This window comes from Procambarus clarkii, chromosome 15, assembly GCF_040958095.1.
Source record: "Procambarus clarkii isolate CNS0578487 chromosome 15, FALCON_Pclarkii_2.0, whole genome shotgun sequence".
Taxonomy (NCBI): Eukaryota; Metazoa; Arthropoda; class Malacostraca; order Decapoda; family Cambaridae; genus Procambarus; species Procambarus clarkii.
In genome coordinates this window covers 8,964,482-8,991,981 of record NC_091164.1, presented here as the reverse complement: position 1 = coordinate 8,991,981, position 27,500 = coordinate 8,964,482, and the positions used below count along the sequence as shown (strand labels likewise).

At 40.7% G+C, this 27,500-nt stretch overlaps 2 protein-coding genes across 5 annotated transcripts in view; one reads left to right on the top strand and one right to left on the bottom strand.

Moving 5' to 3' along the window:
• Window positions 1–20,782, bottom strand: part of LOC138364891 (uncharacterized) — a 49,998-nt gene extending 29,216 nt beyond the window's left edge. The window contains exons 1-4 of the mRNA XM_069324945.1: window positions 20,546–20,782; window positions 12,212–12,334; window positions 11,068–11,169; window positions 7,300–7,524 (exon numbers count right to left, since the gene is read on the bottom strand). Coding sequence (XP_069181046.1) covers window positions 7,300–7,524; window positions 11,068–11,169; window positions 12,212–12,334; window positions 20,546–20,776 — 681 coding nt within the window. The 5' untranslated portion in view covers window positions 20,777–20,782. The remainder of the gene's footprint in view (window positions 1–7,299; window positions 7,525–11,067; window positions 11,170–12,211; window positions 12,335–20,545) is intronic.
• Window positions 1–27,500, top strand: part of LOC138364892 (uncharacterized) — a 425,505-nt gene that overhangs the window by 122,997 nt on the left and 275,008 nt on the right. The window lies entirely within an intron of this gene.

Sequence of the window (27,500 nt, the reverse complement as noted above, 5' to 3'; positions counted from 1 at the left end):
ACAGGGGGAAGGAGGGAGATGGCTGTATGAACTAATGATTCAACTAGGCACGTGCTTTTCAGCGCACTTTACGTGCTTCTGAAGACTCGTGCTGTAGGGAAGGGGGCGTGTCCTTCACTTTTTTTAAAACTTTCATCTCTTTTTACATGCTTTTTTTCCTTCACCTGCTTCTTTTACTTATTTATTTTCCTCCTCCTCCTTCCTTAAATCTCTTTCCCACTTCTTCCTCCTCCTCCTCCTCCTTAGATCTTGTAGACCAAGAACATTACACCACTGCTTATAGCACCACCCGTCTTTACAACTATCAGGTCGCATTTTTGTGTACGCTGTAATACCCAACGTAACAAATACAACCTATTATAAAAATCACTGCTCACAAATATCTCCGTTTTCTATGCATCGGACTCGGAAGGCTGGATGGCTTGGTTGGGTTCGTTTCTGAGTCATGTAGGAGATTGGATTTCTTACGGAGTGGCCAATCAAGAAAACAGGCTGCTTAGCCGGCGTCAATCTACCTACGGCGAGGATGATGCTTGTCTTTGTGTCAGGTTAAGCACGGCTTGGAATTGGCAGGTAACTGATTGGGTGACCACATGGACATACATCAACTACATTGAATGCAAATAAAATAATTTTTTTTCCATATCAAACAGTTCACACACGTTTGTAATTAAATCCTGTAAATTAACCAAAATAATAGGTAATTATTATTATTATCATACGTATATTAATAATTAAAACCTATATTAATAAGAAGAAACTAATTAAAGTCGATATATAGCAGATCAAATTTTTCAAAAATTCAATATAAGGATTATTATTATTATCATTATTATTTATTATTTATTATTATTGCAGACTGAATCATGTTGCAAGATGATATGCACTTTAGTTGTCTGATTACTGTAAGTCGAGGAGGTAACGACCTCTAGGGATGAGAGCGTAGAGTGTAAGATAATATGCCCATTGCGAGGGATGAATTCAGAGAGAAAGAGAGAGAGACACAGAGAGAGAAAGAGAGAGAGAGAGAGAGAGAGAGAGAGAGAGAGAGAGAGAGAGAGACAGAGAGAGAGAGAGAGAGAGGGAGAGAGAGAGAGAGAGATTGACTGCTGCTCAAAGCTGGAAGCACAACAAAACACATATTTAAAACATTTCATTCTTTTCCACAGCCATATGTGAGAGATATATGCTTTAAATGAAAATTGTGCATATGTAGATAAAAGGTACAACATACGTATACGATATGCATTGGGAATATAATAATTAGATTTGCAGAATATTGAATATTTGCATATTTAGAGAATATGCAATAAATATGCATACAATGTGTTTTGAGTATGAGTACATAGATCAGACTGAACGATTGGATATATGGTCATCGTGTATATATATATATATATATATATATATATATATATATATATATATATATATATATATATATATATATATATATATATATATATATATAATATATATATATTAGTATATTTTGGTAGCAGTCTTTCCTGTAGACATATATTATAAATCGGTCATATTTAATAATATATATATATATATATATATATATATATATATATATATATATATATATATATATATATATATATATATATATATGATCAGCTTCTATCCAGCATTTGTTTCTTCGTTTGACCAACGTATCTTTTCATTTGCTGCTACTGTTCACCTAACAGAAAATAGGAACCTGGAAAATTAGGCAAACTGAATGGTCCTCAAGCTGTAAGTCACTATGAACTATGCCCCATGAAATCACCCACCCACTGGTTACACAGAACTTAACCAGAGATTGCCTATAGGTGTTGTTGCTCCTGAAACTCAAATGATTCCACGTGAATTCCTTGACCAATCAATACGAGTGAAAAAAGATCGAGTCTGTGCACTGAACTAATGATGATCGAAAGGCGGAGCTTAAGAACAGATGCTCGACCCTGCAGGCACAACTAGGTGAGTAAACACGACAGAATACAATTATTTTGTTCCAAATCAGTTCCAAAAACTGATCTAATCCTTTTGACCGACATCCCTACAACCAGCATTTCTCTATTCTTGCCACCAGCTACCTCACTTCTCTACCTCACATCTCCCTCCCTCCCTCTCTCTCTCCCTATCTACCTTCAACCCATCCTCCCTCCCTCACCACCACTGCCTTCAATCTTTGTCCAAAATCTGCTGTTATTGGTGATCGATAGTAACCCAATTACATCGCGGGACAAAAATTGGGACAAATTAGCAAAGGGGGAAGTGGAGGAGGGGGAGGGAGGGAGGGAGGGAGGAAATGAGAGAGAGAGAGGGAATGAGGGAGGGAAGGAGAATGAGAGAGAGAATTAGAGATAGAAGAAAGAGACAGAAAGCAAGATTCACCTTAGAAAAAGAAATAAACGAGAATTGGATTTGATAAAGTGGGAAGAAAGAAGATGCAAAATATTTGAGACGATGAACAAAAAAAAAAAGGGAAGAGGGGAATAGAACAAGGGTGAGTGAGAAGTAAGAAGGAGATCTGTCGGAAAGAGAGATCAGGAGGAAGGAAGCAAGGACGTAAAGGAAGGAAGGAAAGATAAAGTAAAGAAGGTGGACGTTTCGAGGAGAGAGGGGAGGAGAAAGGAATATTGAGGGAGTGCAATTGCAACGGTCTCCAGCCCATGTACTCCCAATGCACGTTGGACAGAATACTCCCAAAATACTCGCTGATCGTTGGACACTGTTTGCCTTATCTAAGCCCTTATAACTTAAAAATATAAACTTTTCATAAGTGATCTAAACAAGAACCCTAGAGTATGAAAAGTGAAACCAGGGGCATTATTAACGCAGACAGCTGTGAAAGTCTGCGGTCTTAACGCGCCACGTTTCAATATCATTAAAATTCTCAACGTCAACTGGGACCATGAACACGTCCATTATGCACGTCAACACGTCCATTATGCACGTCAACACGTCCATAATGAACGTCAATCCCCCTCCAGTGATCCGTTTCAGCCAAGCTCCAAATCTAATTTAAAACTTCGCGTCCAATGTCATAAGTTCCAAACTTCGTATAGAGCTTTGCATGTGATTTTCTTGCAGATCTTGATAAGATATATATATATATATATATATATATATATATATATATATAATACATATATTATATATATATATATTTTATATATATATATATATATATATATATATATATATATATATATATATATATATATATATATATATATATATATATATATATATATATATATATATATAATATTTAGATATATTGCAATGAATTGGATTGCTTTTTTGCAATAAATAAGATTAACACACATACACTAGCACACAACTAGGTGAGTATACACACACACACACACACACACACACACACACACACACACACACACACACACACACACACACACACACACCCACCCTGGACCAACTAACCACTTGCCTGTCAACACAAATTAGTGCAGTTTTGTCGAGTCATCCTGAATTTCCAACCAGGAGACACAAGTAACCTCACCACCTGGGTTTAATTGCTTTCAGGAGTGGTAGTTAACGTCAGACCGGTTCACAGGCTTCCTTTATTTATGAGTGAGAGAGAGAGAGAGAGAGAGAGAGAGAGAGAGAGAGAGAGAGAGAGAGAGAGAGAGAGAGAGAGAGAGACGCACGAGAAGACTGATATCTAAATTCTTGAGACCTTCTATTTTGATTGATATTGGTATTTAATGTTCTGTACAACGCCTATATTCTCAAGGTTGACCACCTGAACTAACTTCGTGAGCAACCTACCGGTGGCACCCACAACGTAAGACGCTCAGTCATCAGCAGCTTCATGCTGGTTGTACTATTTTTGAAGTAAATCACTGCATCAGCGATCAGTCCTACTGCTCGGTTAACTCAATGTCTCGTGTGTGTGTAATAAAGTCAACAGGCGGTGCCAGAGCCTTTAATTTTGTCCGTTGTCAATAAAGGCTCTGATTTACAGTCTGCTGATTTAAAGCCAGAATATTTATTGCCCTTAGATTTACAGCCAGTGAATTCACAACTTTATGATTGGCAGACTGGAGATTTACAGCCAGGTGATTTTCAGCCAGGGGGATTTACAGCCAGTAGATTTATAACCAGGCGATTTGCAGTTAGGGGATTTACAGCCTGGAGATTTACAGCCGGTTGGTCTACAGACAAAAGATTTAAAACTAGGGGATTTAGAACAGCAGATTTACAACCATGGGATTTACAGTCAGGGGGATTTATTCTTGAAATGTTTGAATAACATTTGACAAATACTATCAGAAAATAACAAAATACTGGAGGCATGTACTGCTCTTGTCGGGGACAGGAGGCCTGGGTGTGTGTATATATATGTAGGCTTTAGACGTGTATTGAGGTCCTCCGTATGGTCGAACTACTGACCCTTCCCATGATGCAATCCCCATAATAGTTGCCTAACTATCTGATATACCGATTTACTGCTAGGTGAACAGTGGCATCAGGTGAAAGCAAAGGCAGTCATCCTCTTCTGTCCGTCCCGGGAGTCGAACCCGAGATCCCCCGATTGTGAGTTGAGATTGAAAATAACTGTACTATGAGGCTGTAATATAAGTTGAATGCATTTGGGGAAAAATGTCCCAATTTTGTATCTGAAATGGAAATTCAGGAGAAAAGAAATGATTTAGGTTCCAAATGTCAGTCATTTGTTACAGTCAGTAACTACAAAATCAGTAGCTATGAAAACTACAAAAGCAGTAACTAGGAAAAATAGCAGTTTTTCTTATCAGTGTGTAGAGTAATACACGCTCTATATTGTATGTTTATTAATGGTTTTATGTATTTTGTAATTCCCCCTGCAGCGTACTGTTATTTTAAGGTATTTGGTTAAAAAGTTTTATATAAAATTATTATTTTTAATACGATTTCCTCTCACTCTCAATCCCTTACTGCCACTGTCTTTTACTTCTTCTTTTCTCCTTCCCTTCCTTCCTCCTTTCCTTCTGTCTTCTGTAACCATCTTTTAGCAAAGCTTGAAATACTGCAGACTTCAAGTTTGGACTGTCAGCTTTAAGCTCGAAAGCAATGGAACTTATTCCTTTCGCTATCTTCATTAACTTTTCCCTCTTTTCCTTTTCTCCTCTTCTCTCTAACCCCTCTTTACCCTCTTCTCTCCCCTTCTCCTCTGCTCTTTCCTTCATCTTCTCCCCTTCTATCCACGATTGAAGCCAACGGTTATAAAGATGATTAGGGCAATGGAAAAAGGAATGATTAAAGGATTTTGAATGATTTTCACGATAACAATTATGCTTGTGCTCACCTAGTTGTACTCACCTAGCTGTACTTGTGGGGGGTTGATCTTCCGCTCTTTTAACCCGCCTGTCAACCGCCTGTCAATCTACCGGTTCTTAAGCCTTATGAGCTCTGTCATATCGACATTTGAAACTGTGTATAGAGTGAGCCTCCACCACATCACTTCCTAAAGCCTTCCATTCGTGTGTGTGTGTGTGTGTGTGTGTGTGTGTGTGTGTGTGTGTGTGTGTGTGTGTGTGTGTGTGTGTGTGTCACTTAACAGAGCCAGTCGTAGCTTCCAAAGTTTGTTGTCCACATTGCTCCAAATTACTAATAAAAATAAAAACCTACTATCTGTGTCGCTGAATATGAATCCCCAAATCAGGAGGCATTCATTCATGATTGCACTTTTAATCTCGACGAATATAATTAGATATGAATAGGCCAACGCTTTGAATTAAGGTAATTCAACCGCAGACTCCAAAATTTCAAGATTAGATCCCCCACTCTTCTTGAATGCCCGTGGGGACATTCTAGACATGTTATCAAAAAATAAAACTCTTTCCATTAATCTTGCCTCCAAAAAGTAATGCTGAGGTAATTAGCATTTAATTCTATTATCTGGAATTGTTATTAATATTTTTATAGATGCTAATAAAAATAATTGCATAATTTAAATTTTTATTGCGCCGTAATTGCAATGTTTTCGGGCAGTATTACTTTTGTGTTTCTTACTCCAGTTTTATTTATCAATTATTGTATTATTATTGCGTGCGATTCATTTTTCTTTCGTTAATGACTTCATTCATTTCTCTATTCATTCTAGATCAATGGATTAAACTGCATAGCCTTGCCAGGAAGAAGCTGGTATACCTGTTTACATTCACTTTAACGCTTCTGTTAATGTGTGCTTATGTGTGTGTGTACTATCCTAGTTGTACTCACCTAGTTGTGCTTGTGGGGGTTGAGCTCTGGCTCTTTGGGTCCGCATCTCAATTGTTAATCAACTGTTGTTGTTGTTTTTTTGCCACACACACACGCACACACACACACACACACACACACACACACACACACACACACACACACACACACACACACACACACACACACACACACACATACTCACACACTCAAACACCACGCGCACACACACACACACACACACACACACACACACACACACACACACACACACACACGTCTACCACAGAGTGGTAGACGGTTGGAACAAGTTAGGTGAGAAGGTGGTGGAGGCCAAGACCGTCAGTAGTTTCAAAGCGTTATATGACAAAGAGTGCTGGGAAGACGGGACACCACGAGCGTAGCTCTTATCCTTTAACTACACTTAGGTAATTACACTTAGGTAATTACACACACACACACACACTCGCCTGAGGCCCTAAGCTACACCTGACACAAAAATCCAATTATAAGACTTAATGACAGACAAGTCAACAAGACTTACCCCCCCCCCCGCCACTTCAAGTATCATTCCAGGCACCACGACTACACACACACACACAACCCATCCAGACCTCACACATATCACCACATTCCTCCACCAGTAACTATAGTCTTGACTATACTATCCACTCTAATATAGAGAGGATAGTATAGTCATGTCCTGACCTCTATCCACAGCTGTCTATCTTGAGGTTATCTTGAGATGATTTCGGGGCTTTAGTGTCCCCGCGGCCCGGTCCTCGACCAGGCCTCCACCCCCAGGAAGCAGCCCGTGACAGCTGACTAACTCCCAGGTACCTATTTACTGCTAGGTAACAGGGGCATTCAGGGTGAAAGAAACTTTGCCCATTTGTTTCTGCCTCGTGCGGGAATCGAACCCGCGCCACAGAATTACGAGTCCTGCGCGCTATCCACCAGGCTACGAGGCCCCCGTAACTTGAACCTTGTCCGTCTACCTTGAACCCCCATCCAAAAAATGTCCTCCTTGTCACTTCAACCCTCCGCTCTCCTGCTTTGTTGACGAGTAGCACCTTAAGCAGCTCCTTGAGACTATACCTTAGGCACGAAGACGAGGCATAGAGTTCCGGTGGTGCAGAAGAGGATGAAGACGGAGATGATGAGGTAGGAGGCATCCTGCTCGTCACTCAGGATGTAGGAGATGGGGGCGCCGATGACACACATGATCACCACATTGTACACACTCATCCCGATGTACTTGGAGTCGTTGAGCGCTGGAATGCTGACCAGGCGCGTCTCCCACGCCAAGAAGCATCCGAACACCTGTCGGGAGGGAAGACACAAAGGCCAGACTGGTGAGAGTTGAGAAGTCAGGGAGAGAAAAGGGGGGATATGCTAGGTTGACTTTGGACCTATTCATATTGTTGTCATGCTTACCGGGAACCTGCTGGTGTTCTCACCTGATTGTGCTTGCGGGGGTTGAGCTCTGGCTCTTTGGTCCCGCCTCTCAACTGTCAGTCAACTGGTGTACAGATTCCTGAGCCTACTGGGCTCTATCATATCTACATTTGTGTATGGAGTCAGCCTCCATCATATCACTGCCTAATGCATTCTATCTGTTAACTACTCTGAAAAGCACACAGTCTGACACACACACACACACCTGTGTGTGTGTGTGTGTGTGTGTGTGTGTGTGTGTGTGTGTGTGTGTGTGTGTGTGTGTGTGTGTGTGTGTGTGTGTGTGTGTGTACTCACCTAATTGTACTCACCTAATTGTGCTTGCGGGGGTTGAGCTCTGGCTCTTTGGTCCCGCCTCTCAACCGTCAATCAACTGGTGTACAGATTCCTGAGCCTATTGGGCTCTATCATATCTACATTTGAAACTGTGTATGGAGTCAGCCTCCACCACATCACTTCCTAATGCATTCCATTTACTAACTACTCTGACACTGAAAAAGTTCTTTCTAACGTCTCTGTGGCTCATTTGGGTACTCAGTTTCCACCTGTGTCCCCTTGTTCGCGTCCCACCAGTGTTGAATAGTTCATCCTTGTTTACCCGGTCGATTCCCCTGAGGATTTTGTAGGTTGTGATCATGTCCCCCCTTACTCTTCTGTCTTCCAGTGTCGTGAGGTGCATTTCCCGCAGCCTTTCCTCATAACTCATGCCTCTTAGTTCTGGGACTAGTCTAGTAGCATACCTTTGGACTTTTTCCAGCTTCGTCTTGTGCTTGACAAGGTACGGGCTCCATGCTGGGGCCGCATACTCCAGGATTGGTCTTACATATGTGGTGTACAAGATTCTGAATGATTCCTTACACAGGTTCCTGAACGCCGTTCTGATGTTAGCCAGCCTCGCATATGCCGCAGACGTTATTCTCTTTATGTGGGCTTCAGGAGACAGGTTTGGTGTGATATCAACTCCTAGATCTTTCTCTCTGTCTGTTTCATTAAGTACTTCATCTCCTATTCTGTATCCTGTGCCTGGCCTCCTGTTTCCACTTCCTAGTTTCATTACTTTGCATTTACTCGGGTTGAACTTCAACAGCCATTTGTTGGACCATTCACTCAGTCTATCCAGGTCATCTTGTAGCCTCCTACTATCATCCTCTGTTTCAATCCTCCTCATAATTTTTGCATCGTCGGCAAACATTGAGAGGAACGAATCTATACCCTCTGGGAGATCATTTACATATACCAGAAACAGTATAGGTCCAAGGACTGACCCCTGCGGGACTCCACTTGTGACGTCTCGCCAATCTGAGACCTCACCCCTCACACAGACTCGTTGTCTCCTGTTGCTTAGGTATTCCTCTATCCACCGGAGTACCTTCCCTCTCACTCCAGCCTGCATCTCCAACTTTCGCACTAGCCTCTTGTGTGGCACTGTATCAAAGGCTTTCTGACAATCCAAAAATATGCAGTCTGCCCACCCTTCTCTTTCTGGCCTTTCTTGTGTGTGTGTGTGTGTGTACACATGCGCATGTGAATCTATTTATGTGCTTCTGCAAATTTCAATATCTGTAAATATTGCCTTTTCTTTCCACTCCGTTTTCTATTTTCTTTCATACGCTGTAGTCATATTCGCGTGATTTCCTGTATTTTTCGTAATCAAAGAATATTTTCGTTTCAGACATTCGCTTATATGCAATGTTTTCAATATTTTATAACCCCAGGCTATACTTATAGGTTTATAAATTTAAGTGTTCGCTCTCTTAACTACACTTAAGAGCATTTTTTTATTAAAAATCTATGTTTCGTGTGCCATTTATTTTCTTTACAGGTTCTCAAGAATTTGTTATATCTTTACGGGCCGTTTAATGGGGGAAAATTTATCCTAATTTCCTCGTGAATTTTTACCCTTGATCATATTTTTATCCAGATCAGATTTTCTCTTTCAAAGTGGAGGGGATGTTTAATTTATTATACAGAGAGATTTGTGTGTAAATAGTGAACCTTTAGCTCAGTAGGATTACTGATATTGAGCACAGGTGTTGAGAAATTATTCTGAGCATTGATGATGGAGCTTGGGTTTTTCTTTCGTGTCCGTTTATGTTCGTGAGTGAGTGTGTATTCGTGTGTGCGTGTGTGTGTATTCGTGTGTGCGTGTGTGTGTATTCGTGTGTGCGTGTGTGTGTATTCGTGTGTGCGTGTGTGTGTATTCGTGTGTGCGTGTGTGTGTATTCATGTGTGCGTGTGTGTGTATTCGTGTGTGCGTTTGTGTGTATTCGTGTGTGCGTGTGTGTGCTTGTGCGTTTTTAATGTTTGGATCTACTATTTTTGCCTGCAGGATATCGAGCTGTTAGTTCTTGGATTCCGCTTTTCTAATCGTTGATTGTCTAATGTACCGATTGCCAACCTATTTTCTTTATTATATCTCCTTTACGGGAATATTCCCATATTTCCTCCGCGAAGGGAATCGAACCCTGGCCCTTAGGACTAACACTCTCGTGCGATGTCCATTCGGCTGCGAGGTCCTGTGTGTGTGTGTGTGTGTGTGTGTGTGTGTGTGTGTGTGTGTGTGTGTGTGTGTGTGTGTGTGTGTGTGTGTCTGTGTGTGTGCGTGTGTTCATTCGTGGCTTCTGTCAACTCTGGAACACGCAGAAAATGCCACAGGAAATGCTATCACTCAATGTTTCTGCCACAGAGGAAATATCACTCTAAATATCGGTTGCGATCTAACGATCTATCACATACCAACAGTCCAATTACACATTGCCAATATTCTTCAAATTCTGTATAACAGAGTAACAATATATACGCCAAATTCTGTCTCACAGTACCAATTTACTTCTAAAAATATATATACCATAAAGTTCAGTATCATAGTAACAGTCTATGTGAAATTCTAAGTCAACAATGAAACCAAATTTAAAAACAGCAGTTTAATGCATCATGCATCATGCAATAAAGTTATATCCCCCAATTAATCACCTTCCACAGACTGAACCCAAATACACAAAAGAGCAAACCAATGTAAACTAGAATAAACCAAAATAATAAACTCAAAATGAACTTCAGAATCTCAAAATATCACAAAGTTTACAGCAGATTGTATTACCACGAGTCATTTCACGGTCTCACAAACTGGTTATTTAAGTTATTAATGAGTCCCTCAAAATCTAACCCCAAATTTACTAAGAAGTTTTCCACCATTTCTCTCAAAAAGCACTTACCTCCCAGTCTATCAAGAAGTCTATTCCAAGTCCATCAAGAATTCTACCACTGTCTTCTACAGAACCTGGATGAAACTGTAGATATACTCACCATGGGAGGATATTTACCATGGGAGGTATCTAATTAGATACCGTGAGCATTCACTCCAAATGAGTCAAATTATCTTGAGTGGACATGAGTAGATATACTCACCATGAGTAGACCTTTATACGCATATATACAGCCTATAAACACGGAGATCTTCTGACTCTTGCAGTACTCGTTCTCTGGTATGACAAGAATGTCTCCTCGCATCTGTGGGAGATAGTTTCATCCGTGAGTCAGTGTTTGCTGGAACCACCAATTCCTTCTGTGAGAGGGATCAGTGAACTGTTATTAGTAGGGCATAAAATCTATAATATAGTAAAGCTCTGATGTTATTCTTCAACTTTATATTGCTCCTGTAAGACCCCAACCTTCACTCACCTAGAGAACATCTAGGTGAGTGCCCACATTATGCACACATACACATATCTACACACACACACACACACGCACACACACACACACACACACACACACACACACACACACACACACACACACACACACACACACATCAAAAATAGAATCAAAGGAAGCCCATCTTTTCCTCTATACACCAATGCTAGCTTCAAACAAGCCCTCTCCCGCCTCTCTACACCCAGGCTAGGGTAAAGGAAACCTTCCCCTCTTCCCTCTACACCACTGCTAAGGTCGAGGAAGCCCCATCCCCTCTTCTTCCCCTCCTCTCCGACACGCCCTATAATTACCAGGGCCATTAAGATGTTACACAACGAATCGGTGAGTTTAACTACCTGTGTTGTTATCGTTGGTAGCAAAACACAGATACATTGGACGGATTATTGGGTAATTGGGCTTTATGGTGGAAAAGAAGCGTGATGGAATGGGTAGGAGAGAGAGAGAGGGAGAGAGAGAGGGAGAGGGAGAGGGAGAGAGAGAGAGGGAGAGGGAGAGAGAGAGAGGGAGAGGGAGAGAGAGAGAGAGGTACTAAGACAAGAGATCAATATTGATGGAAGCGAAATTAGGAAAATTGACAGTTAACGAGAAATATATGCCCCCAAAAATCTTAAATCCATAAATCCTAAATCCATAAAAAAACTTACGAATATCCAACAGCCATTATATAGGACAAACTCAAATTCAGTCACACCAATTATCATGCTTCAACTCTAGTGAAATCCAGTTACGATCTATGATAAGGGAGGGCTTTAAAACTTCATTCAACAACCAGTCCTTAAAAAACCAATCAAACCGCATTCAAAACCATTTGTATGGGCGACAATAAAATACTTACGTAGGGCGTTAGTTTCTTCGTCTCCCTGTAGAAGGGATCGACGATCTGCCAAGTAGTCATAATGGCCACGTCGACACAGAGCAGCACGAACACCACCAGGAAGAGCTGAGAGTCCTTGATTACCTGCGCAGGAGCATCGCCAACCAGAGAGGAAACGCCGGGGAAGAAGAGGAGGGGGGGAAGTCGAAAGAATTATGGTGTTAGATTGCGTTCTTGATCTGTATTTGGCGAGATAATGTTTGGTTACGTTGGCCGGTGATAGCAACAGTGGGATAATATGATTTGTCTTGTTTTAACACTGGTTTAAATGTTTTCGGTTTGGGTTCACGGGTTTTATATATTAATTGCCTAAATTTGGAGTACAAAGTCCGACATATGTTCTTCATCACATGTTAAAACACACACATAAACACACACACACACACACACGAGGACACACACATATACACACACATGCACACACACACTCTCACACACACACACACACACACACACACACACACACACACACACACACACACACACGCACACACACACACACACACACACACACACAAACAAAGCTGCATAAAATTAAGGCCTTCAGTACCCGAAAGAGATGACGTTCTCACGATTACAAAAATATTACAGAAAGCAAGCATGTGGCTTTAGAGAAAAAGGAAATAAACAACCAGAAGAAGGGAAAAAAAACACGAAACCAGAAGAGAAATGAAGTAAATGAGAACAAGAACAAGTAACAGCAAACTACATAACGCTAAACAGAAAATTAAAACAATAATAAAGGAAAATAATCCCACCTGTGTCAGTAAGAAAGTGGGAACACATCAAAAACATAGAAAGGAGAAAAAAATGTAATAATAGCAACCATACGAAAACCAAGAAAGACAAATTTAAGAGAATAGCTGACACAAAGAAGAGGGGAAATAGGATGAGGATAGCAAAAAAAGAGAATAAATAACACTAATAGGAGAAAGTGCATAAGGGAATAAGCGAAAGCAAGAAGAAGAGGGGAAGGAAGAAGAAGGAGAAGATGAGGGTGAAGATAAAGGGAAGAAGAAAGCAAACAAGGAGGAGGATGAGGAAAAGGCGAAAGGTAGTTAACAATTCGATATTCGCAAGAACGGAGCGTGAATAAACAAGGAGAAAGATAAAGATGAGAGACGACTTTGAGGAGGAGGAGAAGAAAGCACAAAGAGCGAGGGAGGGGACGGAGGAATAGAGGCAGAGAGAGAGAAATGGAGGAGAGAGGGATGGAGATAGGATGTAAGAGTGGGAGAGCGAAAGAATAGGAGAAAAAGTAGAGGGAAAGAGAAAGAAAGAGGGAAGAAGGGAAGGAAAAAAGAAGGTAGTGAGAAGGAGTAAGAAAGACAGAGAAGGAAGTAGACAGAGAGAGCAAACATTTATAGATATTTAAAACGACAATGAAGAAAAAAAACGATTGAAAGAACAAAAAACATTTAAACACAAAGACTATTATAAAAACACAAAAATATAGGCTACATGAAAATCAATAAAAACACCATATTACATTAAAACTAAATTCTTACTTAAAATGCATTCCATTTCGAATGCGACGAAAACTATCGTATATTGTTGGATTACAGGAAGCATTAGAAAAATAATTGAACATCGCTCATACGTTCATTTTAACAGAACATACGTATGAGTGATCACGGGATTTAATTTTCAATAGGATTTTAAACTCATTTCATCGGACAGGATTGCCTACCGAGGGATTAACGCCATGCCGAGGGATTTCAGTGTAGCAAACTTTGTGGCATCCTATTAAATCCCTGAGGGATTTTGACGAGGTCATGCAGGGTAATAATAGACTATACGAAAATGGCGGATATATATATGATATGTATATAGTGTATATATATATATATATATATATATATATAAATATATATATATATATATATATATATATATATATATATATATATATATATATATATATATATATATATATATATATATAACTGAAAACTCACACCCCAGAAGTGACTCGAACCCATACTCCCAGAAGCAACGCAACTGGTATGTACAAGACGCCTTAATCCACTTGACCATCACGACCGGACAATAATGAGGTGATAGCCTCATTATTCATACATTATTCCCTAGAGCAGCAAGTTTTCTCTTTCAGCGCCTCAGTGTCGCGATCCAGAGGGGAAATGCCCGCTGCATCCTCGGTTCCTGCCCGGCGTCGGAGGAGTTCGAGGAAATCTACAGCCTCTAGGAAGCGAACTTTTTCTTGTGTCCTCTTAATGTTCATTTTTTGTATAAAATCAGATATGTAACTGTATAACCTTGCATAATAAAGTGTACATCATAATAAAAAAAAAAAAGGGGGTGGTAGGAGAAGTGAACACTCTTTCGTATTCAGAGTTAAATGTCAAGTTTTTCCCTGAGTGCTCTGTGTTCCCTTCTCTGAGGCTGTGGGTCCCTATAATTACACCAGTGGTGGTACCCCCCTATATATATATATATATATATATATATACACACACACAAGTTGAAGATGTTGTTACTGCTACTGCTGGTGCTATTGTTGCTACTGCTGCAACACTGTTATTTCAATAACTGTGTCTGCTGCTGCTTCTCCTGCTGTAACTACTGCTGCATTTACTGCAATAGCTGCTGCTGCCTTATTATTTATTTTAATTTTATTAGACTCGTTTAACCCACTGAATAAGGTACCACCACTAACTTGGTCTGTCAGTTTTACCTCAATTTGGTCACCTCAATAACTGGAGAGGTGACCGCACGGATTGCATCCCAATTGGCCAGATGCACTTCCCCTAATAGGGCCTACTGTGACCAACAATTACACTACAGTACACAGTTGAAACCAATTAATCGCTACAACCCATTTTCTTGACATTTGAAAATTTGTCAGTAGAGTCCGCGAACCATATTGAGAGTTGGACCGTGTTAGAGAAACTGGAAAATAATGTCTATAAAATTTCCAGCAGGAAAATAGCGATAAATCACGAATTTCCGAATTAATAGAGAAGGGGGGAAAGAGAAACTACAGAGTACGCAAGGAGAGAAAGGCAATATGCAAGAGACAAAGGGGAAAACGAAGGACCAACTTGGAAAGGGGGAATAAAACAGTGAACAAGGGGAAATCAAGGAGAAGTGATGAACTCTGAAGAGTGGACAATAAAAGGGAAGAGAAGGGGAAAGTGAGAAATGGAAGATGATAAAAAGTCAGAAACATAAACAGTGAGAAACCTAACCAATGAGAAACATATACAATAAGAAAGATAAACAGAGCAAAGATGGACTGCGAAGGCTACTTAGAACGACAGCAGCGATTTTTTGGATGTGATATGGTATAACTTGCTGCGACTGGGAACGACTGACAACGACTGGTAGCGACTGGTATGGTGACTGGAAGGGTCCGGGACTGACTCGAAGGCACTGGAAGTAACTGGAATGAAACTAAGAACGACTGAAAACGACTTTGAGAGGCCAGGAGTGACTGAAAGTGACTGGAAGTTACTGAGAGTTTACAACATAAATCGACTGGAAATGGCTGAGTGGCTATGACTGACCAGGAATGAGTGACAAGTACTGTAAGTAACTAGAGTTGACTGCTGAAAGTTGCAGTAAGCGAACAGGATTGACTGATAGCAGCTAAAAACGACTGGCAGCAGCTGGGAGTGTCAAGGCATGACTGGGAGTGACAGGAAGTAATTGAGAGTGATTAAGATTGAAGAGGATTGACTGGGAAGTGATTAAGATTGAATAGGATTGACTCGGAGGGACAATTAGAGGCTGGCTGTAAGCGACTGAATACACTAACCGATCTAAGATAAAAACTCAAAGATAAAACAGGATCACGATTAGAAAATTCACTGGAGCAATGAGGGGATTCGAACCAGCGACCAGGGTACTTCCAAGCGCTCACCTTAACTCCCTGTACCACGACGTGGTCTAAGATACACACCTGTGTGAGAGAGAGGCCTCAGTAAGGAAAAGCTAGGCTTTTTATAACACGTAACTGACCAATCATAAGTGAGACTGACTCCGTAAAAAATGCAACTGTTTTGCCTCGGCAGAAACGTACACACCCAAGCAACCCACCTAACCTACCGAGTTCGATGTATAGGAAAATCAATATCAAAGTGCTTTAAGTTTTACTAATGTGTCGGAATTTCAGCGGTTTGGCCGAGTCGTGTATAAAATTCGACGCATTAGAGGAGATGACGTGTTGGATGACAATAGATTGAACCGAAGGCGGAGCCCAGGAGCTGAAAAATCCCCTTGCAAGTGCAAATAGGTGTGCATATACTCGTCATAATGGGAGAAAATAGTTCCTTTAATAATAGAAAACTTGCGAGAAAATATTCAAATGGCCGGAATTGTCACTTAAAATACCAGCACCTCTTCACCCTTTCAATCCCGAATCATGTCAGACTCACCCTTTCAATCCTGGTTCCAAAGGTTCCTTTCACCATCCACCGCTCTTCCCCAAAACTGCACACTCCACCTCGCTCCTCAAAACATCCCTTTCTACTTCTCTAATTCAAGTACCTTTCTTTTTCTATCCACTCTCCCTCATTTCTCTACAAACTCCTCTCCCCCCGCTCTGATCTTATAACACCTCGCATCTCATTCTGCCTATTCCTCTATCCCTTTGCTCCTTATGAAACCCCTTTTTTCTCCTATCACATCCTTCCCTCTCACTCTCTGCACCTCATCTTCCCTCCCACTTACCATATAACAATCATTTCTTCTTTCCCTATCTAACCCCCTTTCACCTCTCTCCCTATTTCCTCACTCCACCATATTCCCCCCCCCCCTCCCTTTCTCTTCCTATAACCTCCTCTCACTCCAAACACTCTATCCATCGCCTCTTAAACCCGTCCCTCCATCTTCAAATATTTCCATCCCTTTCGCCTCACAGTAACCTACTCCCTTTTCCGCCAGAACCCTCTTCACCCTCCCCTTCCCACCCCCCCCCTCACCCTTCTCAATGCGCCCCCCACCTCGTCGGGTAAGAAGGAGTCGAACGCCGAACAATCTGTATAGAGCTTCCCGTCGTAGGGTCTGCCCCCACACCCGCCAGCAGACACGACAAGCGCATCTGCTTTCATTAGCCAAATGGGCCGGTAAATGTGTCACCCATCGTCCCCATTCCTCCTCTTAACACGCATTGAGTTAGGCGCGATATGGATCGAGTGCCGTTTTCAATTACGCAAATCAGCTAGCAGCGCCCTCGGTGTGAATATCCACGACTGCTGAGGTAAAGAAAAAGGGGGGGGGATGTTGTTTTTGTTTGGGGGGGAGGGGGTGAAAATGGATTTTTCTTCCGTACTCAATAGACAAAACGGGGAAAAATTTCCAGAAAGGTGGTATTGTTTGAATGGGAAATCTGTTTCAATTATTCGTCTTTTTCTTTTTATCATATTTTCTGTTTCTCTCTCTCTCTTTCTGCTTCTTTTTCTTCCTGTACTTTAGTATGTTTGCAAGTACTTTATGAAGACGTGTGGGAATATTTGGGTTTGCCATTTCTGTTTATTAGCTATCATTCTTAATTATATTTTGTTGGTGATGTTGTGGATAAGAGTAAGAATTAGTCTCCTCCCTCCCTCTCTCCCTCCCTCTCTCCCTCCCTCTCTCCCTCTCTCTCTCCCTCCCTCTCTCCCTCCATCTTACACGTCCCATTCAATGAGATTCTCTTCACACTGATTCTCCCGACATTATGGATGCTGGATTACCAGAGAAACGGATGATCAGAGACGCCTAAAAGGTTTACCAGGCAAATAAAACGTAGATACGGATGAGTTACATCCATGGCTGCTAATTATGACCCCCCTAGAGGTGTTGACCCGGGAATATACTGATCTGGGAATAGGTTGGTAGGTTCATGGAGCCAGTTATTAGCTAAATTAATACCCATAAGAAGACTATGCATTTCACACATGGGGGTGTGAAATATATATATATATATATATATATATATATATATATATATATATATATATATATATATATATATATATAACTGAGTTTGGTTGGATATAAATAGGGATGACCGAGTATGAACCAACAATCCTTCAACAGTTCTAATTCTACTTATTTTCTTACGACTCAGACAGCTATCAACAGCAAGGAACTTTATGTTACATGTACATAGTTAACTAATGTTCTTGGTAGTTTGTACATAGAGAATATAAAGCTATAGGTAGTTCGTGCATATAAAAGCTAATGCTGAAGGTAGTTTGTTGATCAGAAAACTGGAGCTTTTACAGCAGAAACATAAACTTCGAGGAAGTATATGTCTCTGCACGTGCAGCTGCCGTGCCTCACGAGGGCACGGCAGCTGCACGTAACAAGAACAATAATGCTCCGCGATAGTAGTGCATTGTCTGCAAATGGCAAATGGTGTGATACAATAATGAGGAGGAGGAGGAGGTATTCGCTGTGTTGCAGCATGCAGAGGGTATACCGCGGCCAGCAACAATGCTCACATGTCGCCCCCGACACAAAGCCGAGCTGGTTTACACTCACCAGTGTACAGAGATTGGTAAGGTAAACCAAACTGCCTCAATTATATTGCTTCTACAGCAGGATTATATGGGGGGGGGGAGTAGTAGAAGCGGTAGTTGCAACAGATGCACTAGCAACAGCATCAGCTGTAGCAGGAGAATTCAAAGTAACAGCAGAAGATGCAACAGTAGCAGCAAATGCAGCAGGAGCAGCAACAGTAGACCAGTAGGAACCGTTGGGAAGACCGGTGAAAACATGTCATTACAAAGCTGTTAGTAAGGTGAGCACAGCGCCGGTGTGAATGATTTATAGAGCTTGAGGGAAGACATGTTGCTCTTCTCATCCACGCTTCTCTCTCTCTCTCTCTCTCTCTCTCTCTCTCTTTCTCTCTCTCTCTCTCTCTCTCTCTCTCTCTCTCTCTCTCTCTCTCTCTCTCTCGGCATCAAACAATGTCGCTATAGAAAAGTTTTCCTTTCATATAACTACTTTTTGACATAAGTACATTTTTTTCATTTCTCCTTTGTGTTCGTGCCTTTTTTTTGCTATCTATGCTCGATATGTATACACTTTTGATATGTTAAATACATAATGTTATATAAATATAAATACATTGTCACTCCGTGTCGCAGCTGTAGTATTTTTGTAATGAGTTACCTGTAATTCAATGACAACTCTAATTATTATTCATGTTTAAATAAATATATATTTAGGCACCTGAACGCTATAGTGAATAGATCTATCTATCTTTCTCCTTCCTTCCATCCCTTTCCTCCTCTCTCCCCTCTCCATGTTTATTTTCTTCAGTTCTTTCCTCCGTCGTTCCATACAGGACAAAAACAAAAGAGCATAACAAAAAGGACAAACATACAGCCTTGGAAACATTGTAAACACCGTCCTCTCAAGCTTCTACCTCAAGTTCTCTCACCTATAAATATTCCTAAGTTTACCTCCTTGTTACCTTCGAGGGGGAGGAGGTTTACGGTGTAGTTGAGACGGGTAAAGGGGCGGAATGGGGAGGAGTGAGGGGTGGAATTGGGAGAGGGGAAGGATGGAATTGGGAGCGAATGACTGGAATTGGTTGGGGGGATGTTGATAATGGAGACGTGAGCGGGGAGAAAATCAGAGAAAAGGAAACGAGAAGGGACATAATGTAGTGGAAGACCGTAGGGAAATAACGGTGTGAGAGGGGAGGGAGGACAAGGTAGGGAAAAAGGAAGACAACAGATAAGGGATGCTGGTAATAAACGTATTGGGGAATGAAAGAGGAAGGGAACATCAGAAAGAAACTAAATGGTATGAGAGGGGATGGTTATTGGGAGGTAGAGAGACGTGGAAAGGAACAGTAGGAGATGGAATGGGGGAGTATATTTCTTCTCTGTCGACAATGAAACAAAATATTTTATAGGAATATTATTTACACTCCTAAATATTAATCATAAATAAGTAAATTACATGCAGTTAAGAAAAAAATACATAAAATAGTAGAAACTGTATCATGCCTCATCAATTCTTTCATCCACACTATTTAATTATCCCATCTATCCAACCATCTTCCATATTATACATTCTTTCATCTTTTCTCAGTATCCAGTACCATCCATTCCACTCCACGCATATCCAATCTCGTTCATCCATATATCTACATCAATCACCCATACATCTATCCCTAATCAATGACTGACATTCATAAATTCCCCCACCGATCAATCTCCATCCACTGATTCATCCCTTCATCAATCCCACCGTATCCACTCACCCATCCATCAAATCTACCCACCCAACGACCCATCCATCCACGTCTGGGGGGCTCTTCCTTCCCCATCTCACCTTCTTATTGAGCTGAACATCGGTGAAGATGGAATGAACCCGCCAGGTCTTGGAGAACATGGAACCGAAGGCCAAGGAGAAGCCAGCCATGAGAACCCAGGCTCTGGCGGTACAGATGTAGGGGAAGCTGGTCTCACTCGTCAGCTCCGAGTCCAAGCCCAGCAGGATGACTGAGGTGTAAGTCAAGATGCAACCCACGATGATCATGTTGTTGAGATACGGCGAGGACATCTTGATGTATCTGATGGAATAGGTCAGAGATATTGAGTGCTTCTGCTGGGAGGAAGAGGGAGAAAGAGAGAGAGAGTGAGAGAGAGAGAGAGAGAAAGAGAGAGAGAGAGAGAGAGAGAGAGAGAGAGAGAGAGAGAGAGAGACAGAGAAAGAGATTTGGAGTGAGTGCAGGTGTTGGGGGGCAGATTGAGAGTGTTTTTGTTGGGGTGAGAAAAAGAGTTGGTGCTTCTGATGGAGGAGATAAAGAGTGAATGCTTCTGTTAGTGGGGACATAGTCAATATGATTCTAGAGAGCGAGTATTCTGTTGGCAGGAGATAGAGAGTTGTTGTTTCTTTTGGGAGAAATACAGAGTGCTTTTGTTGGAGGGAGAGATAGTAAGTGCTTCTGATGGAGGAGACAGAAAGGTGAGAGTTTCTGTTTCTAAGAGAGACAGCGAGAGAGAGAGCGAAAGCGAGAGAGCGAAAGCGAGAGAGCGAAAGCGAGAGAGCGAGAAAGAGAGAGAGAGGACAATAAAGATTGGGAAAAATCCTTACTTCCTAGTTATAACATAGTAATTAAGCATTCTATTTATGTTTTTAATTGCATAGTTAACGAGGTTTTGGATGCTGAAATTATTTTCTGAAAACTCTTAAATTTATATATATATATATGTACTTTTTTAAATAAAAAGTATAATATTCAAGTTAATATTACATGTACTTTTTTGCGTCGCGTATAAAATGAACTATGAAGTTTACAAGTTAAAACAGCGCGTTTATTTAATTTATTTGTAATAATGCAGAGATTCATATCATTTATTGAGGAATATTTTGTTAGTTGCAATTCATTTGCAAGATTATTATTTACGAGATTAAGTTGTTAAGTGTTAAGTTGTAAAGTGCCATAAAGTACTGGAAACCTTTACTGGAAAAGAGTGAATACTTAACTCAAAAGTCTTAATTAACTGTACATTTTAAATAATATATATTTCATGAGGTTACGACTTACTGCATCAAATAGGATACATGTTTTAATTTACAATTTTGTAAAAGGCGTTTTAATGAAGGTTTTAAACCCGATGACACAACTTTCCCTCATTAACCAGTCTATGAGTGTGTTTTTTTTTCTTTTTATTTTGGAGAAAACTAAATTATATTAATGTAATCAAATAATAAAATATTTTCTTCTAGTTTATGATCATAGTCATGTCAGAGAATGACATGATGCTTCGTTCATAACATGATCTTTCGTCCCTGACATGATCCTTTACCCATGTCATGATCTTTCATTCGGATATGATCATGTCTCAAAACCCAACATCATACCCACTTTCCCATCCTAATGGGACACTGAAATCCTAAATAGCTTACAGGATTGTAAGCTATTATTCCGGCGTATTTCGGAAATTTTTCAAAATCAATTTTATTTACATAAAATACATTTGTAACATGATACTATGGAGCATTCATTATGCAATAAAAATTTATTAAAATCACTAATACTCAGAACATTTCTCGAGGCAAACATCTTTATTGAACTCCAAGGTGCTCGCCCAAATTCCCATTTTATTGGAAATGTTATTACGCACCTGGAATTCATCCTGCCTTTATTGGTCCCATATATTCCAGGGAGACGAATGATAATTCTCGGATGCATAGCAGTGAATTCACCCGATGTTTGTTACTGTGTTAATATGCAGTGCTGTGTATATACCAACTTTTGTTTGCGTAAAAAATAATGAATTGTGCGTATATCCGTTGGCATCAGGAGTTACAACTGATGAAATGAATGATAATAATTGCTTTTTGGAGTGTAAACTAGCCATGCCAGTGAAAAATGAAACAAAAAATGCACTGTATGTACAACAGTTTATGTTAACGGGAAAAACGGATGTATTGTAAATACACCCGTCACTACACTATACACAGAAATCACAATAACGTGATGTATCAAATGAACAAATCCACAAGGGTTAGTAACCCATGAACCCAGATATCGACCGTTGTGGATTTGTACACCCGTTACTGTTAATGCATAATACTGATACAGTGTAAATCACATCTGTTTCTGTTAGTATGGAGTTACTAACTCTTCTGTTAATGCTCGGTAGGTATCAAAAATAATATATTTTGAGGAATCCAGCAACTCTCTCTCTCACATTCCTCACAAATCCCCACAAATCCCTCGTAATACTTGGCTGTATTATGTCCAATTGGAGGATAAACTATTTTATGTTGGCTTATTGAAGGATGAGTTGTTTTTATGTGCTCTTATTGGAGGATGAGTTGTTTTTATGTGGTCTTATTGGAGGAAGAGTTGTTTTTATGTGGTCTTATTGGAGGATGAGTTGTTTTTATGTTGTCTTATTGGAGGAAGAGTTGTTTTTATGTGGTCTTATTGGAGGATGAGTTGTTTTTATGTGGCCTTATTGGAGGATGAGTTGTTTTTATGTGGTCTTATTGGAGGATGAGTTGTTTTTATGTGGGCTTATTGGAGGATGAGTTGTTTTTATGTGGTCTTATGGGAGGATGAGTCGTTTTTAAGTTGTCTTAATGGAGGATGAGTTGTTTTTATGTGGTCTTATGGGAGGATGAGTCGTTTTTATGTAGTCTTAGTGGAGGATGAGTTGTTTTTATGTGGTCTTATTGGAGGATGAGTTGTTTTATCTTGTAATATTAGAAGATGAGTTAGTTTTATGTTGTCATATTGGAAGATGAGTTAGTTTTATGTTGTCTTATTCAAGACTTTGTTACGTAAAACTACGACGCTCTGGTTTAGTTCATAATCCCTTGCAAAATTTGGTATAAATTCCTTCAGTTATGGAGGTCGCAAGGTCTACAAGTTTTCACTTTATGTAAAATAAAATTGACATAAACTCCTGGCAATATATAACGTAGAAACCCGTATAAATTGAAAATTATTGATATTTTACAATACTTAAACTTGAGGAACCTCTCGTTACTGTGTTTGCCAACTTCCCGGAACACCCAACTATGCAAAACCCTTCAAGGAACAACAACCACTCCATCACGCCAATTACATCAACCAATTACAGCTTCACCAATCACACCAGACAGACCAACCAATTTAGCCACACTAACCACTCCAGTCACTTCAACCACATCAACCACTTCAACCACATCAACCACTGCATCCACACAAACGACGCCAGCCACATCAACTGGACAAAGTACACAGGGCAGAAGCTCTAACGAACTGCATTGTTGTCCAAACATGCGCAACTAACTATCACCCCTGAAAGCGCCGAACATTAAATAATTAAGTAGCCAAGTGACCTTTGACCTTCCCCCCCCCCCCACAGCTGGCGAGAAGGTCACTGCAGTCACTATTTAGTGTTGAATCAATGCTTGGCGGCGCGGACACAGATCCACATAGAAACATACATAGATAGACATTTAAACACCCAGATAGATATTGTGAGATACAGACAGAGTGAGAAAGAAATTGACCCAGACAAACAGGCAGTGATACAAGTCGACAAATAGAAGGTAACTCATATTACAGCAAAAGACAATTTAGACAGAATCATATAGACAGAAATAACCATAAACACCTAGAAACTACCAATTAGCCATAGAACGATAATCCCAGCTTGATACAGCAGGAAAGTACCAATTACCCATACCAATAAACTACTAATTAGCCTTACCAAGAAAAAACCAATTAGCCATACCAAGAAACTACCAGCTAGCTTTAGCACGAAATTGCCAATTAGATATGGCGGCATGCACATAAATATGAAATATAGTTAAGCAAACTAAAGATCAAACAGGAGCTCAAATTCAGAATTGATAAGGACAATCAATCAAGCAGAGAACAGAGGGAAAGGGAGACTTGTGAGCAGATTAAATCAGTCGTAAAGACTGGAACTAGAGGAGAAAGTCAAAGAGAGAATATGACATAGAAACAGTAAACTGGACTGTCAGAATGTAATATACAAGTATACTTCGAACTATACATACAGACATACTTCCATCTATACATACAAACATTCGTGCATACGTATATTCAAACACACACATATGTAATTTCATGCATACGTACATGCATATATTCATACTCAAACATGCATTATTTTCTCTCCCAGCTCCACGACGGTGATGCTACTGTCACCAGAATCTTTCTAGATGGCGACATTTAACATCATACTTAACCTGAGTTGCCAGTAAGTAAACAATGAATTTTGATACAGTAGGAATGAATAATAGATTCCGCTTATTAGACCCAAATGACATGTTTTCGCGCTAGATAATGAATTAAATGAGAAGGGGGTCGCAAATATTTGTCTTCCTTTTCATGACACAGGGAGAATAAAAACCATGGAATTAGATCATCATAAAAAAAATTAATTACATGTGAAAGATTAACATCAAAAATGTATTTATGTCTTTATTTCAAAATTCTGCAAAATTTCGTAAGATATTTTTGTCAAAAATGCTGGATGTTTATTGTAAGTGCATATACAAGTTGTATGTTGAACTTAAGATTATTCAAAGTAGTGGAAACTGCTAAGTTGAAAGTATATATATATATATATATATATATATATATATATATATATATATATATATATATATATATATATATATATATATATATATAATATGGGTATCGAAAGGCACCGAAAGGTATCGACAAAGTTGAAGATTGATTGTTAAAGACAAATGAAACAAGAGTTCTTAGATGTGGAAGCTAGATATATTAGGCAATCTTTCCAACTCTCTCTCTCTCTCTCTCTCTCTCTCTCTCTCTCTCTCTCTCTCTCTCTCTCTCTCTCTCTCTCTCTCTCTCTCTCTCTCTCTCTCTCTCTCTCTCTCTCTCTCTCTCTACCTTCCTCCCTCTTGCCTCTCTTCTTTTTTCCCTCAGTATCTCCCTTCTTTTCTGCTTGCAATCACTAGATGCAAGAGACTCAAAACGAAAGTTATAGAAACCCATAAACCTCAAAGTAAAATCACTCGTAGGATGTAGAGAGTGAAAAAGGAGAAGGCATACTCCACTTGTGCCCCAACAGAGGAGAAGGGGCACAATACCCCTCTCTCTCGTGCCCCAACAGAGGGGAAGAGAGCAATCTACACTTCCTCTCACCCCAAAGAAGGAAAAACTAGCAACTCCAACAGAGACAGACTATCGGACGGACTCCGTTCACCCACGGGAATATTTCATATTTATATTGGCGATGGTCTTTGGACTGCAGTGTGTGGCTGAGAGAGGCAGGAGAAGGAAGGAGGAGAGAAGGTGAGAGGAAATGGGAGGGGAAGAGGAGAGGGCGAAGGATAGGGGAAGACCAAAAAAATGGATAGGAAAGGTGAGGCAGAGAGAGAAGACAGAGAGAGAGAGAGAGAGAGAGAGAGAGAGAGAGAGAGAGAGAGAGAGAGAGAGAGAGAGAGAGAGAGAGTGAGTGAGTTTGTGTATTCGAACTTTTGCTTCGTTTTTCCTCTCAGTTCAGCAAACTAAGTGCCTTAGAGTCGAGGGTAGAATAGGGCGACAAACAATGGATCAGTGAAGAAGGTAAAGAGAACGGTTAATAAACAAGGAGAACAGGAAGGGGGAGAAGAACAGAGCTGCGGAAAGCGAAGAGACGAGGGGAGAGAGTTGCGATAGAGCGGAGGGTAGAAAGAGAGAGAGTAGAGAACCAGAGGAAGAGTAGGGTAAACAGGTAAAGAAAATTGGGGATCTTTTCCCTTTCTGTCTTCCCTTCAGTCTCTGGCCTATTCTTTTCCCCTTTCCTCCGATTTCCCCTTCGCGATCGTTACTGATTTCCCCATTATGCCATCTCTTTATGCTAGTCTCTCCTCTTCTTTCAATTCCTGTGGTAACACTGACATTCTTACTCTCCCTTTCTCTGTTCCACTCACAGTCTCGTCTCCTATCTCATCTTCCCTCATCTTCTAGGGCTTCATCGCTTATATCTCCTTTCCCCCTCTTCTCCATTCCTCTCTTCACTTATCTCTCTCTTCCCTTCCCTCTTTTGGCACTTATCTCCTCTATCCATTCCGTCTTCCCGTTCTCCTTGAGTCACGCGACCAATCTCTCTCTATTTCTCACTCTCTCTCTCTCTCTCTCTCTCTCTCTCTCTCTCTCTCTCTCTCTCTCTCTCTCTCTCTCTCTCTCTCTCTCTCTCTCTCTTTCTCTCTCCCCTCGCGCGGGTGTAAAATAGGAGAAACCAATACAACAGCCAACACAGCCAATTACAGCGGGTGGTGATGAAACACAGAGTTAAGGGGGACAGTATGCCTGCAGCTTCTGCCTGTTACCCCTTCTGTAATGGTAATGGTAATTGTGGTTTTTGTAGGGGTAGTGGTGGTGTGGGGGGAAGCTTGTTGGTGGTGACTCTGGGGGGCTGGTTGAGATGAGGTTGTGCTGGGGTTGTGGTTGTAATGGTTGTGTGTTTGTGTATCGGAGTGGGGGGTGGGGGGTTAGTTGGTGCTGGTGGTGGTGAATGCTGGTGAGAGGGATAGTGGTTGGAGTGGGGGTTAGTTGCTGTGTGTGTGTGTGTTTGTGTGTAGTTACTGTTTTTGTGCCTGCAAGACCGATCTGTTAACTCTTGGACTCCGCCTTTCTAACCCTTCGTTGTCTAATGTACTGACTCTCAACCTATTGTCTGTGTGTGTGTGTAGGAGGTAGAAGGGGGCGTGCGTGCGTGTGAGTATTGGTCAGCAAATCAACTATTGTCTGCCTGCGGCACTCACTAACTATCATGTCTGCCGGTGAACCTGCGCAGGT